This window comes from Pelodiscus sinensis, chromosome 6 (genome assembly GCF_052426305.1).
Source record: "Pelodiscus sinensis isolate ZL-2025 chromosome 6, ASM5242630v1, whole genome shotgun sequence".
In the NCBI taxonomy this organism is placed as follows: Eukaryota; Metazoa; Chordata; order Testudines; family Trionychidae; genus Pelodiscus; species Pelodiscus sinensis.
Window position 1 is genome coordinate 68,422,886 of NC_143057.1, and position 15,273 is coordinate 68,438,158.

At 45.6% G+C, this 15,273-nt stretch overlaps 1 protein-coding gene and 1 long non-coding RNA gene across 7 annotated transcripts in view; one reads left to right on the forward strand and one right to left on the reverse strand.

Annotated features, from left to right (window-relative positions):
- Window positions 1-223: 223 nt before the first annotated feature.
- On the reverse strand, window positions 224-11,994 carry LOC112544661 (uncharacterized). Its single transcript, XR_016349898.1, has 5 exons — window positions 11,254-11,994; window positions 8,063-8,147; window positions 6,304-6,369; window positions 3,864-3,956; window positions 224-3,211 (listed from the first exon to the last, which is right to left on the reverse strand). It is a non-coding gene; the product is annotated as an uncharacterized LOC112544661 (long non-coding RNA).
- Window positions 11,995-13,520: 1,526 nt separating this feature from the next.
- Window positions 13,521-15,273, forward strand: part of LOC102463874 (solute carrier organic anion transporter family member 4C1) — a 177,200-nt gene continuing 175,447 nt past the window's right edge. For 5 of the 6 annotated variants that reach the window (XR_012904799.2, XR_012904798.2, XM_075932072.2 and 2 more), the window contains exon 1: window positions 13,521-14,033. Coding sequence is in view for 4 of the 6 variants with exons in the window: in XM_075932072.2 (XP_075788187.2) it covers window positions 13,808-14,033 (226 nt within the window). In the remaining 2 variants the exon portion in view is untranslated. The remainder of the gene's footprint in view (window positions 14,034-15,273) is intronic. The other variant, XM_006116142.5, reaches the window with a different exon arrangement.

Here is a 15,273-nt window from a genome sequence, read left to right on the forward strand (position 1 = left end):
TCAGGGCTTTTTTGCGGAAAACAAATCTGAGCTGTCTACACTGGACCTTTTGTGCAAAAGTTTTGCATAAAAGGACTTTTGCCTGAACGGGAGCAGCATAGTATTTCCGCAAGAAGCACTGATTCCTTACAGTAGGAAGTCAGTGCTTTCACGGAAATTCAAGCGGCCAATGTGACAGCTGGCAAGTTTTTCCGGAAAAGTGGCTGATTTTCCGGAAAACTGGCCAGTCTAGACACAGCCAGGGGGAAAGGGGCAGGTTGGGCCAGTCTTATAGCTCACACCTAGCAGGTGTGAAGCAGGCTGACTCAAGCCCTTTAACCTTTCCCCCCAGCTCAGTTCACTCAACTCTGGAAAGGGAGAGGCTTGTTCCTCCGAGACCTCTTACCATGATGGTGGTGTCTCTCCTACAAGCACTGGTGGCATGTTTTACAGTTCCTACATTTATGGGTAGCATGATTAGTGACCCCCACAACAGTCCCAAATTATTTACTATTCTCCACATTCCATTCCAACACTGACCCTCCATCAGCCCTGGCTGAATGGGATTTACATAGCCACAACTGGTATTCTCTCCTGAGCTATATTTACATATCAACAGTTAATTACCTTGCAGAGCTAAACAATTGTAGTGGGCACACCCACCCCTCCTTTTAGCTGGCTGATAGCAAGCAGCAGTTCAGCCCCTGCTTACATCTGCTTTCCCCTTGTTCATGGGGTAGCTGTGTCCCCTCAGAGGGAGGGTTAACTTATTTCATATGTATCACCATGTGGGGCTTCTCTCCAGTTCCAAAGCATACCCAGGCTATACCTAATTTTTACAAGAAGGTTTGTTTCCTTGACTGAGGAAAGCAAACAAACAAGGAAAAGAGCCTTAATACATTCCTTAGCCTCAGGCTTCTGGGCCACCACTCCTGGGGTCTCTGGCTATGTCTACACTACAGAGTTTTTCCAAAAAAACTTCACTTATGTCCACACTGCAATCATGTTCTTTAAAAAAAAAAATCGAAAGAACAGAGGGGGTTTTCTGACATTGGTAAACCTCTTTCTACGAGGAAGAAGCTTTTTTCCGAAAGAGCTCTTTCAGAAAAAGATATGCATGGACAGGGAAGAGGGAGTTCTTTCAAAAGAAGAAGAAAAAGGAAAACGCACCGGTCCCCATTCAGTGTGGACGCTATATTTCAAAAAAGCAGATCAATTTTTTGATACGCTTTGGCAGTGTGGACACTCACTTTCAGAAGAAGTTTTTTCAAAAGATCTCTTCTGGAAAAACTTCTGAAAGAAACCTTCTCTCTAGACGTAGTCTCAGTCAGCTCTGCTTTCTTCTTGGAACAATAGTCCCGGGACTGCTTCTCTGATTTCCTGGCCCCTTGCTCCAGAAACTACCACCGGAGCCAGCTCCAATGTCTCGTTTTCCCTTCCTAGGGCACAGGTTATGTCAGCTCCACCCTCAGCTGCTCATTAGCAGCTCTTTAATTGGTTGGATTGGAATCATCTGCTTTGGTCCAGGTTCAGCATATTCACAGGGACCAGTTACCCTATGAAGTACTCTCCCTTCAGATAACCAGGGCTGCCCCAATAAGTTGCTCTCACATTGGCTTCCTTTAAGCCCCTTTTTGGTTGGCCAGGGCTCTTCCCTCCAGCCTGTTTTAATCCCCTCTGGATAGAGTGGGGCAGGTGCCCCACTACAATAATTCCAGGGATTTCAACAACTTCCACCTCATCATCAACCTTAGCCTGGACCAGTCCACACTAGCGATCCACTTCCTTAAACTACAGTACAATTAAACAATGGCCACATTTCCACCACCTTATACCAGAAACCTACTAACCATAACATTTAACTATATGCTTCTAGCTTCTATCCTGGACACATTTCCCAATCAATTGTTTACAGCTAGGCCCTAAGATACAACTGGATTTGCTCCAATCCCACAGACAGAGACAAACACATATAGGACCTCCAGGACTAAAGGGTGGGCTAGCTGGGCAGCTGCCTAGGGTGTCAACCTATGGGTGGCACCTGGCTCCCAGTGGGCTGCAGTGGCTGCCCGGGGTGGGGACTGTGTTAACCCCTGCAGCACCAGCCAGCAGCGCCCTTTCCCCTGCGGTCGCAGAGCCCTGCACAGCCAGGCACAGCCTGCTCAGGGCGGCCCCGGGCTGTGCACCATCGGCAGTGGTCGGGCCGATTGGGCAGCGCATGCGCCATGCGTCCGCCCACGCGCCCTGGGGGAGGGCCCGCACATGAGTTCAGAGGTGGGGCCGTGCGCCCCGGGGACGGTGCCGCGTGCCTGGGGCCCATGGCACCAAAATGGCTCAGGCTGGCCCTGAGGACCTGTATCAGGCATTCTTAAAACTTAAATACCCACCCAGGGAAGTGAAAAAACAAATTGACAGAACCAGACAAGTACCCAGGCATCAGCTTCCTCAAGAGAGGCCCAACAGAGGAAACAAAGAACACCATTGGTCGTCAACTACAGTCCTGAACTTCAACCCCTCCAGCACATCATTAACAATCTACAACATATCCTGGAAAATTATTCCTCACTCTCAAGGGCCTTGGAGGACACTTGGATCTAAAAGTGACTATATCACAAAGCAATTTAAAAAACACTGCTTGAGAGAGAAGCTGCAGAACCTGGTTTCATTTACAAGTTTGACACCTGTAATCAAAGTCTGAACAAAGACCTGACCTGGATGGGCCACTACATTACATACCATTATGATATAAAAAGCTAAGCTCTGGGGACAAATAGCTAGCCTCATTTAGCACAGACACTGTAACTGACAATATTTTTCCTTCTCTTTCCCTTCCCATCCCCTTTCTTTCTCTGCTATTTATTTGTACCCTGGACCCCTTACTCCATATATTGAAGAAGTAGGTTGTGCACACGAAAGCTCATAATACCATCTACATTTTTGTTAGTCTCTAAGGTGCTGCAGAACTATTCATTGTTTTTGAAGTTTGTGCAGCTACAGACTAACACGGCTACCCCTCTGAGACACTGCAGTAATGTTGATAAATACTCAGATCTGTAATATCTTAACTACATTATGTGAAAAATGTTGATGCAGTGTCCTCTATAGAAGGCCATCAGGTTTGGTTCATTTCCATTGCATTTGGACTTCTTTTTCCACATTGAAAGCATCTTCTTTAAGTTAACAGCGTGTCTTAGTAATGTGACCTCCTTGTAAAAGTAGAAGTTCTTCCTTCCTAGTGCAAAACAAACATCTAAACAATATAAATCCAAACCAGGAAGGAAACTACAAATTCACCTTTCTGTTTAAAATAAAAACATTATTAAGACTGAAAAGTCAATCATTCTAAAAAAAAAAAAAAAAAAGCCAGAATTAAGGTTCCCTATGCAACTTTTCTCATATAAACAAGTCCCTTATTTTATGATACTGTACATTAACTAAATGATATAAAGTCATACATTGTAAGTCTCCTGCTAGTATCATTTTCTTTCTAGTTTTAAAGGGTGCATCTACACTGCACACTTAGCTCGAAATAAGCTATGTAATTGCGTAGCAGATTTTGTAATTTGAAGCTGCCTACACAGTGCCAAATTTCAAAATAAACTGCTATTCCAAAACGTCCCTTAATCCTTGTGGAACGAGGTATAGAGGGATGTTGGAATAGTGCGCCTGTTATTTTGAGAAATATTTTGAAATAACAGACGTGCTGTCAAGATGCGGAATAGCTATTTTGGGATACTGGAAATATTCTGAAATAGCACTGCAGTGTAGATGTACCCAAATTGAAGGTAGACTGTCAGATTAAAAACAGCCTATTTCTTTATCTACCTTATAAACACCACTTTAAACACTAAGGACTCTTCCAAAACATACTTATTGTTGCTTACACTGGTTCAGCTACACCAGCTTAAGCAATGTTGATAGCAGTAGTACATATGGTTTTCTCTGTCTTTTACGCGCTTCTGGAAGACAACATTTTCCTATACAAACACAAAGTTTTTAATTAATTTTGTTTCACACACATGCAGCATCATGACTCAGCAAGAGCAAAATTGATTCAAGGAATATTAATATAAACAAATGTTGCTTTCTTTTGGACAGGGGGGCATCAGTAAATGTCAGACTTACATCAGTAAGATAAATATGAGATTTGCATGTATTAGGAAAGCTGGAAAACCCCTCAAAAACCCAGTTACTCTCTATGTTGATTAAAAATAAGAACAGCTGTGAATTTCACCTTATTCATTAGTTATAGGACAACAAATTAATGGAGAACATCTGAATATTTTGAGTGAAAAACATTTACTATGTGAATGAAGTTGCAGTTGGAAGTGGTCAAGCAATACATCTCCTCAAAGAAATCCAGCACAAACACAGCAGTAAACTCAGTTTCTTCAATTTTATCTAAATAAATTTCTACTTACAACTAAGCATCGAACACATGATGGTTATAAATGTGAATATATGTAACTATCCAGAATATGTTGACAAAGTTAGGGAGTTGCAAGGAATAAGAAGTCAGATAACTTGCAGGATTAGTAGAGAAATCACCATATAACCATTGCATTCTATGATTGGTCTACGCTTAACGTTTAGATCAATCTAGCTAAGTCATTCAAGAGTGTGAAAAATTCACATCCCTGAATACCATAGGTAAGCTGACTTTGCCCATCTTGTAGTCATACCTACATTGATGGAAGCATGCTTCCACTGATTTTACTCCCACTGCTCGTGGAAGTGGATTACCCCACGAGCAGTGGGAAAACCCCTTCCATTGATGTTGAAAATATCTGTGTGATAGTGATGTATTAGAACTACAGCCAGTGATAGCTGCAGAACTGTAGCTATGCTGCTGTAGCATAGATATGATAATGAGATAAATAGATACTTATAGTATAGATATGACTTCAGTTTGACAGATTCATTCTATTTTGAAATTACAGGCAGTCCCTGGGTTACGTACAAGATAGGGACTGTAGGTTTGTTCTTAAGTTGAATTTGTATGTAAGTCGGAACTGGTACATATTGTAGGGGAAACTGTAGCCAAACATTTCTCCAGAGCTCAGTTTTATTCTCCCACACCTCACTTCCCTCAGTACTTTATTCTCAAGCTGAGGTGTCTGCTGAGAAAAGCCGCTCCGCGTCTCCCTGGTCTGCTGGGGGGAAGCAGCTAGTGCGGGGTTGCCTCACCCCGTTAATAAATAGGGATCCGATGTAAGTCGGATCCATGTAACCCGGGGACTGCCTGTATGTTTTTCCTAATTCACAAAACCAGTGCTCTGGTTTGCAGGATCCAGGTCTGTAAAATAAGATAAAACTATCCATAGATCCTGTAATTTTGAAGGCAGCAATTATAATATAGTCACATTCCTACATCCATGCTTCTGTCTAATGAGGAATGGAGTGCCCCATAGCATAGGGGTGCGTCTAGACTGGCATGATTTTGCACAAAAGCAGCAGCTTTTGCGCAAAAACCTTGTCGCCTATCTACACTGGCTGCAAGTTTTTGCGCAAAAACACTGACTTTGTAATGTACAAAATCAGTGGTTCTTGCGCAAATATTCCGACGCTCCCGCTCAGGGATAAGCCCTCTTGTGCAAGTATTCTTGCACAAGAGGCCCAATGTAGACAGCCACGTTAATTTCTTGCGCAAGAAAGCCCAATGGCTAAAATGGCCATTGGAGCTTTCTTGAGCAAGAGATGCAAATCTTTTGTGCAAAGGCACATGCCAGTATAGATGCTCTCTTGCGCAAATACTTTTAATGGAAAAACTTTTCCGTTAAAAGTATTTGCGCAAAATCATGCCGGTCTAGACGCAGCCCAGCTGTTTCATCATCAACCACTAGATGTCACATATCTGCAGGTGAAACAAATTACTGTTGTCCTGAACCATCACTTATTGTTTGATCAGACTGTGAACAGAAACAAATAAACAAAATAATGAACACTGCCCATCCCTAGTGAAGACAGTGTATGTGCATGCATCTATGTTATAATAACCAATTACCTTCAAGAAGGAGAGAAGGCAATTAACTCTTCTGTACAAACTTGTTTAATAGATTCACAATCTCAAAGACAAATATATCATTGAACTCTTTCTATAAATAAATAATCAAAGACTATGTTAAGTGAATTTGGTTCTTTCTAGTTAGTAATGAACTGATATACAGATCACAGCAAAGACCACCATCCTTTATATAAACTGAAATGCTGGCAGACTTGGCTGAGAAGTTAAAAAGCTGAATGGACAGGGAACCTGAATAATCGCCTAAAAATGCTCAAAATCAAGGTTGAGGCACACTTGTATGCCTGCTACTCATACTGTACCTGTTCTGTGAATACATGCAGAACTTCATTTTTCAGGACTGCCAACGTGGCACCTTTTAGTGAATACTAAATGTCACACACAAAAACAAACAAGTAAATGTTGTAAAAAATAGTATGCTATTGTGAAGAACAACAGATGTCTCCTACATAGGCACGAAAAGTACACAAAGAGGAAGAAGAGAGTATCCAGCACTATCTTGAAATAAAAGAATAAACTAAAAATAATTGCATTACCATGGTTAACCATGGGAAAAACCAAGTAGTCCTGTGGCATCACTGTGTTGGATCACTATAGCTAACACAATTAGGTTGTAGGGCTGTTGTAAGGACCTCCCTGCCCTGGTGAATGGAGACCTCTAAACTAGACTTGCAGCCAGCTCTGTGCACATGATGCAGAGATTGTTCTGAAGTGGGAAGGATGGAGAAGAGAGGAGGCATGTCGGGAACTGTCCCCTATGATGATCCCCTGGCAGTGCCTAAAGAAGGGAGGCAGAGGACAACTGTCCTCAGTCTCTGCCTTGATGTGGTTTTTAATTACACAATCACATACTATTTGTCAAATAATAGGTTTTTTAACCTTAGATACATAGGTGTAGCATTCGTTTATATGTGATGTGACAGGGTCTGGCTGAAGGAGTACAGAAGGGTGATAGAAGGGAAATATATTAGCTGTAGATTAAATAGGTCCCTGTTTCCAGGGTAAACTAACAAGAATTAATCCAGAACTAACAGGAACCTTCTAGAATTAATCAGGGCTATCAGGCCAATTAACACATTTGAAGGCCATTAGGAGGCTTTCAGCTTCAAGGGAGCCAGACTACTCAGGACATCTGGAGCCAATGAAGAACCAGTTGAGACAGGTTAGAAAGGCCTCCCCCTTCTGTTTGTTCAGTGTGTGAGCAAGGAGAGAAAGTGCTGTGGTGGGTCTGGGAGAGAAAGCATAAGCTGCTATAAGGAGGAAGAGCCTGTGATAAGGAAGTTGCTAGGGTAGGGTGTGGGGAACTGGCCTTGCGGAGTGTAGCTGTCATGTAGCTGGAGACATTGCAGGCAGCTGCTATTTCACAGTGCCCCTGGGCTGGAACTTGGTGTAGAGGGTGGACCCAGGTTTCCTCTCCCCTACAACTTTCCATTTCAGCACCAGAAAAGGGACTGGCTTTGGGTAAGTAGCCTCTCTACTATAATGCACTTCCCCTGGTGCTTGGCTGCAGTACCGGTTGGAGAGCAGCCCTGCCAACATGGCCCTACTGGGAGCACTGCTAGGACCAGACAACAAAGCTCGCAGTGCTGGCAGGCAGCACAGCCTCAGCCTCCTCCCCTCCTACTGAGGAGATGTGGGCCAGGGCCAGGCAGTGCCTCCTGCCTACCTCAGGAAAAGCTGTGGGCTGGGCCACGGGGCCCTGCCCCCTTAAGGAGAAACAATGGACTGGATCTGGGCCACAGTCTTCCCCCTCAAGGAGAAACCCCAAACCTTCTAGCCCTCAGCCCATATTGCTACACTCCCTACCCTTTGCACTGAGTCCCCAATAGGGGACTGAGCAGAGCTGGGTAAATCCTCTAGTAAAATATAAACTCTACATTCACCAGGTACTGCACGGGAAATGAGCTCCCAGTGCTATAATTCCTGAGGTATTCACATTGACAAGGGATTTAGTGTGCACAAACTCTGAAGTTGCTGCACTCTAGGTAAACCAACTTGATAAGAAGCATAGAGCTTATTACACTCTGGATACAGCACTAGAGGGCCAGTGTGGACACTTACATTTTATGTTGTGTTCTGACTGGTCTCTGGAAATGACCCATAATCCCTCAAGTCCCCTCTGCTCTTTTGAGTTCAGCTGTCTGCCCTGCAGGCATGAGCATATCCCCTTTCAGAGCTCCATTTTGGAAAAATTCATTCCTCTGTACAATTCTTAGAAAGTATTTGCACAAACATATTGCTCAAAACACAACAGAAGATTAGTGTTACAAGCTTTGTTGTGTTTCCTCCATAATCATTTAAAATACAAAATAGCTTCACATTTTTGGTAAAATATCTCAAAATATAAGTAACAAAACAAACAAACATAAATACAGGCAGTCCCCGAGTTACGCGGATCTGACTTATGTCGGATCCGCAGTTACGAACGGGGCCGTTCCTCTCCCTGGTCTCCAGCAGACCAGGGAGAGGAAGCAAAGCAGCGGAACACGTGGGCAGCGGACAGGGCTGTCCGCTGCCCACGCGCTCCGAGGCTTGGCTCTGCTTTCCCCCCCCCTGTCCCCCTGGTCTGCAGACCAGAGGAACGGGGGGAGGCAAAGCAGAGCCAAGCAGAGCCAAGCCGCGGAGCGCGCGGTCAGCTGACAGCCCAGACACGTCTGGGCTGTCAGCTGGCCGCGCGCTCCGCGGCTTGGCTCTGCTTTGCCCCCCCCCCCCCCGGTCTGAAGACCGGGGGGGGGGGGCAAAGCAAGGCCAAGCCGCGGAGCGCGCGGTCAGCTGACAGCTGTCAGCTGACCGCGTCCTCCATGGCTTGGCTCTGCTTTGCCCCCCCCCGCCCCCTGGTCTGCAGACCAGGGGGACGGGGAGCAAAGCCGCGGAACACGCGGGCAGTGGACAGCCCAGACGCGTCTGGGCTGTCCGCTGCCCGCGTGCTCCGCAACTTTGCTCTGCTTTGCCCCCCCGTCCCCCTGGTCTGCAGACCGGGGGGGGGGGGGCAAAGCAGAGCCAAGCCGCGGAGAGCGCGGTCAGCTGACAGCTGTCAGCTGGCCGCGTCCTCCGTGGCTTGGCTCTGCTTTGCCCCCCCCCCTTCCCCTGGTCTGCAGACCAGGGGGACGGGGGGGGGGGCAAAGCAGAGCAAAGTCGTGGAGCCCGAGGGCAGCAGGACAGCCACGGCGCGTCTGGGCTGTCTCGCTGCCCCCGTGCTCCGTGGCTTTGCTCCGGACACCTGTGGTACAGCAGCTGGGGCGCTGCCAGTTGGTCCCGTAGCGCCACTCTGGGCGCTACTGGACCAACCGGGCAGCACCCCAGCTGTTCTGCCCCAGGCGTCTTGATTCAGCCACTGCTGGTCAGATTCAGCAGCGGCTGAATCAGGGCGCCTGGGTCAGAGCAGCTTGGGTGCTGCTGGGTTGGTCCAGTAGCGCCGAGGAGCGGTGGCGCTACTGGACCAACCCAGCAGCACCCCAGCTGCTCTGCCCCAGGCGTCCCCAAGTCATCCGCTGCTGAAACTGACCAGTGGCTGACTACAGGAAGCCTCTGTCCCGGGCTTCCTGGAATCAGCCGCTGATCAGTTTCAGCAGCAGCTGACTTGGGGATGCCTGGGGTTCTTAAGTTGAATCTGTATGTAAGTCAGAACTGGCGTCCAGATTCAGCCGCTGTTGAAACTGATCAGTTTCAGCAGCGGCTGAATCTGGACGCCAGTTCCGACTTACATACAGATTCAACTTAAGAACAAACCTACAGTCCCTATCTTGTACATAACCCGGGGACTGCCTGTAAAACAAAACAGAAGAAGGAAAAGAGAAAAAGAAGGAATATAGAAAAGGAGAATAGCTATAACAGGATATGGAGAAGTGCAAGGGTATTGAAAGAAGATATGACTGATGTTAGTAAATCATATGCAGGATTGTTATAAACCTATTAGTCCCAGGATAAGAGAGGCAATGTGGGTGAGATAATATCTTTTACTAAGTTGCCACTACTGGAAAGCAATCCAGGCAGGCCATTCTCAGCTCTGGGGAGGAGTCCCATGGGAAATCAACCACTCACTTCATCTGTGAAACTATGTGTACATTACAGATTTTTTTCAGAAAAACATTTGTTTTTCTGAAAAAATTCATGGAGCATCCACACCTCAAGCACATTTTTGTCCAAAAAAATCAAAAGAACAGAGGGGTTTTTCCGGCGTAGGTTTCCTTATTCTACAAGGAAGAACGCTTTTTTGCAAAAGAGTTCTTTTGCAAAAAGTTGTGTGTGGATGTGGAAGAGGGTTTTTTTTGGTGCAAAAAGAGGAAAAAGCACAGGTGCCCTGATGGCCATTCTGTGCATAGCAATCAGAACTTACTTTTGAGAGTGTCCAGGCAATCTGGATGCTCTTTTTCACAAAAGCGCATTGCTTTTTTGATGCGTTTTTGCAGTGTGGATGTGCTCTTGTGCAAGAAGTTTTTGTGGAAGAGCTCTTCTAATAAAAGCTTCTTGCACAAGAAGCCTGCAGTCTAGGCGTAGCCTGAGTGTAGACATCCAGTTCCCTTTGTAAGATAAAGGGCTAAATCTGCAAGAAGCGCTAGTAGTTGTATAATATCTTGTATGAGATCCCTGGTAAAATGGAATAAAATCTGATAATTTCTATCTGATGTAGCTTATTCTACTATAAATACATTGATCCACTATTTCTATTTATTGAGAGAAGAGCAATGACAAAAAAGAATGCTTTTAAAGAGAGGTAGCACTGTTAAAACTAGCTTTGAAAGATAATTTGGAATGGTTGTATGCACATCTCAATCCAGAAACTGAAAATGATGTGGAGAAATGTACTGCAGCAGAGATAAAATTGCATAAGCTATATCTATCATAGTCCTAAAGTAAAGGAGATAAATTTGTAGAAGAACATTGATGTGTGAAACTGAGCAGAAATTGAAAGTCTGCCTGAAAAATGTCTAGCAGGAAACTGGTAATATCTTTCAGGATCTTATTTCGTGGTAGATGGAGAGACAGTAGATGGAGATGGAGAGTAGATGGAGAGACTGAATTTATTAACAATAAATTATGCCAAATGCTTATTGAACTTTAGGAAGGGTGAGATTTAGATCTGTATTCCATTTGGTTCTAGAAGAAGGAAGACAGCGAATAGACAAGTGTATTTGTTCAATCTGACAGTATCTCATCCTCTCTAAAAAGTTTGTGTCTTCCCCCAAATCCTACCCTAAAGGCCAATACAAAATAGTGATTTAGCTTCTCCATAGCTGTCCTATTCTCCTTACCTACTCACTGTACTACCTGAAAGTCACTGAAATGAGGCTATCCAGTGACTGTGGGTAGCAGATTGAGGCCATATGTGATGATATGTAGCAAACAGGCACAAATGCAGAGGGATGTGTAGCTGATCCTGAGTGCGGAAGGTGAAGGGATTTCTTTTCATAATATAAGAATCTACCTTAGTCTGGTAATGGGATGGTGACATCATCTACCAACTGTCACACTCAACCACTATGGAACAGTTTGACTCCAACATTCCATCAAATTTCTAAAAATGGTGCTTGCTCTAACATTTTCCTTCTGTTTCATAATCCACTTCTCTAGAATAGTTAGGTTTTCTTTTAAAGCAAACATGATTATGTTATTTTACTGCATTGTATTGTCATAAATCTTCTCAATTTTATATTGTATGTCCTGCTATGTGCTCCCTGAGTAGCTAGGACTATTTGAAACTCCAGTCTGCTCTCTTAAGAGGAAAAAAAAATCCTTGTTGGGGAGTCAGATGTATGCCTTGAGACTTATCCAAGGCCACTGCTAATGCATGTTGGTTCAATTTTTATTCTTTCCAATGAGTCTAAGCTGTTTTGGACTCATAAAAGGGGATGGAGAATCCAGTGGGACAAATTTGTGATGAGCACTTGCTGGTGATGTTGATTTCTGCATTCCTTCCAAAATGTACTTGTTCGGAGAAGTAAGACAATTAACTCCTTATCTTGGTAAAACAAAATACAGGACTATGTAGCATTTTAAAGACTAACAAGATGGTTTATTAGATGATGAGCTTTCGTGGGCCAGATCCACTTCCTCAGATCAAATAGTGGAAGAAAATAGTCACAACCATATATACCAAAGGATACAATTAAAAAAAGTGAACACATATGAAAAGGACAAATCACATTTCAGAACAGAAGGGGGATGCGGGGGGGGGGGGGGGGAAGGAAGGTAAATGTCTGTGAGTTAATGATATTTGAGGTGGGGAAAGGTGGATGTCTGTGAGCTAATTAACTCACAGACATTTACCTTCCTTCCCCCCCCCCCCCACCGCATCCTCCTTCTGTTCTGAAATGTGATTTGTCCTTTTCATATGTGTTCACTTTTTTTTAATTGTATCCTTTGGTATATATGGCTGTGACTATTTTCTTCCACTATTTGATCTGAGGAAGTGGGTCTGGCCCACAAAAGCTCATCATCTAATAAACCATCTTGTTAGTCTTTAAAATGCTACATAGTCCTGTATTTTGTGTCAGCTACACCAGACTAACACGGCTACATTTCTATCACTATCTTGGTAAAGAAACTGAAACTACCACTAACCACTGGATGAACATTCATACTTCACACCACCAGAAAAGTTTTAATACCTCTTCCTTGTTGCTCCAACACACAACCAGCCTCTGTAAGTCAACACAGGAATAACTGTTGTCAGAGAACTTTTGGAATTTTTTTTGGGGGGGAGAGGTTCAGAAATTGTCTTAGTGGTTCAGGATGGGTTTCATCCCATCTAACTTTCTCCTCACAAAGAAGACCAGCATCTGTATTAACTATCCTCTGGGTTTTTCCATTAGCAACATTTAATGTTGTGAAAGTTTCTGTTCTGGGGAGAGACTTTCAGAGGGGAATTCTTCCAGGTACTCAATTTTTAAAAATTCTATGGGCTTTCTATTTAGCCATCTAACATCTGAGGTAATAGTTGTTTGCAACAATGCCAGTTGGTCCCACCCACACCCCCTGGTGGTTGTGGAGCTTATACCAGCCATCCAAGGAGCCAAAGCTGGTCACATTTCCACCCTGGCTGTTTTTCCCCTTGACTTCATGAACTCCTTTGACACCTTAATTGCATAAACCACCCTGATTCTGGTATCTTGGAGGAGAGCTGGGTATTGAGGCATAACTGTGTATTAGCAAAATCTTAAAAACCAAGGACTAGTCTAGCAGCACCTTAAAGACTAATAAAACATGTAGATGGGATCATGAGCTTTCCTGGGCAAAACCCGCTTCTTCAGATGACACTAGTGTGTTGTACTCAAGAAAGCTCATGATCCCATGTACATGTTTTGTTAGTCTGGAAGGTGCTGCTAGACTATTCGTTGGTTTTTAAGTTTTTCCTGTTACAGACTAAGTCGGGGACTCCTCTGCAGAGTGTGTATTTGCAAAAGCTTCCCGTGGCGGGGTGTTATTTTCCCGGCTTCTTCCTTGAGCGATGCCTTAGCAGGGAGAAACGCAGCCGACCGAAGGGGGGGGGGGGGGGGAAGCAGCTTGAAAAAGTTTCCCTTCGAAGGCGGAGGACGCTGGCGAACGGCCGGGCTGGGTTGGGCAGGGGCAGCCGTCGGGTGGCGCTGCGAGGGCGGGAGGCCCCTCCCCTCCCCTCCTCTGTGGCGGCAGCTTGACCAAAGCCGCGTTGGGCAGGTGATTGGTAGCAGCCGCCGCCGCCGCTCAGCGAAACCTCCCGAGCGGTCCCACGAGAAGCAGCTGCCGCCTGCCCCACGTATCTGGCGGTCCCGGTCCCGAGCGCTGCCTCTGACTGGAGGGCGGGGGTTGAGCGCGGCCGCCGGCAGCGCCATGGAGCGGGACGGCATCGACAACCCGGCTTTCGAGCCCTCCACCCCCGACCTCCGTTTCCAGAGCAGGACGAGCGCCGCCCGCCCGCATCCGGCCCCCGGCCGCTCCCCGCGGGTGTACGAGGAGGGGCCCTGCGGGTGGGGCAGCTTCTCCCCTAGGGCTCTGCAGCTCTGCAACAACCCCGAGGGCTACCTGAGCGTCTACAGCCTGCTGGCCGTCTTCCAAGGTAACCCTGGCCGGAGCGGGCCCGCCGGGTGGGGGCGACCCCTGCGAGACGCAGCCCGACCTCGCCCCTTAGGAAGTAGGGAAGGTGGAGCAGAAGGGCCCGAGGGCATTGTGAGCTGGGAAGGCTGCCAAAGGGATGGGAGAGGAATTGCGGGTCGGCTGGTGTCAGTCTAAAATGTGACAATCTTGTGACTTCACCAGGATCCATGTTAGCATGGGCAGGCTCCTAGCTCAAAAGTGCTGGGACAGTTTGTATAGCTGGGGTGCAGGGAGCCGTTACCAAACCGTATCCCTTTCTATAACGAGAACCACTTCCAGCCAGGGGGTGCTGCAGCCCAAAGTGGCACAGATAATGCCAGACTCTCTTCTAGGTGCTTGTTCCCTCCTCTTTCCTCCCCTCCACCCCTGTTAATTACTCACAAACCTTCCTCTCTGGTCAGTACTCTTTCCTGTGCTACTTCACTACTACCTATAAGTTAGGCCGGATCGACTAGTCCCAAAAGGTCTGCTTAAAGTAAGCAAGTCTAGCTACATAAATAGCGTAGCTGGAGTTTAAGTACCTTAACCCAAGCTTGGCACAGTCTCCACCGTGGGAGGTTGATGGAAGCAAATGCTCCCATCGACTTTCCGTACTCCTTGCAAATCAAGGAGTATTGGTGCTGATAGGGGGTGCCCTCAGCATTCAGTTTAGTGGGTTTAGCTTACTAACCTACTCAATAGAGTACCAGAAGATTGATCTCTGGCATGGTAAGTATAGACGTGACCTTAGGGAGTCTAGATGTTGAGACTGAATCTTACTTGGAAGCGTAGGGCCTGAAAGTTAGGCACTGCAATGATGAGCCATAGTGCCCTGTGTGAATCCAGCCCCTACTACTTATAATGAACTAGTAGAGGAAAAAAATTGATAGTGAGTCTTTCAAATAAAAATTGGCAGTGGATATATTTTACTCAGCATCAGAAAATAAGAAGGTAAATAAAGAATATCAGGGAAGAACACTTCAGCAATTTCCGATTATATATTAAACTTGTATCTGTGAACTGAGGTTCTGATCCTTTAAATAATTTAAGCATATGCTTATTTTTAAGCATATATTTATAGTGATAGTTGGGGCCTGAGGCAGTCTTGTAATGAAGGCACTGAACTAGGACTCAAAAGTTTTATAGTTTTGCAACAGGCCTTGCATAATTCACTAATGTCTTGATCCTGATATGGGAGATCCAGATGGGTAGAAATGTGCAGA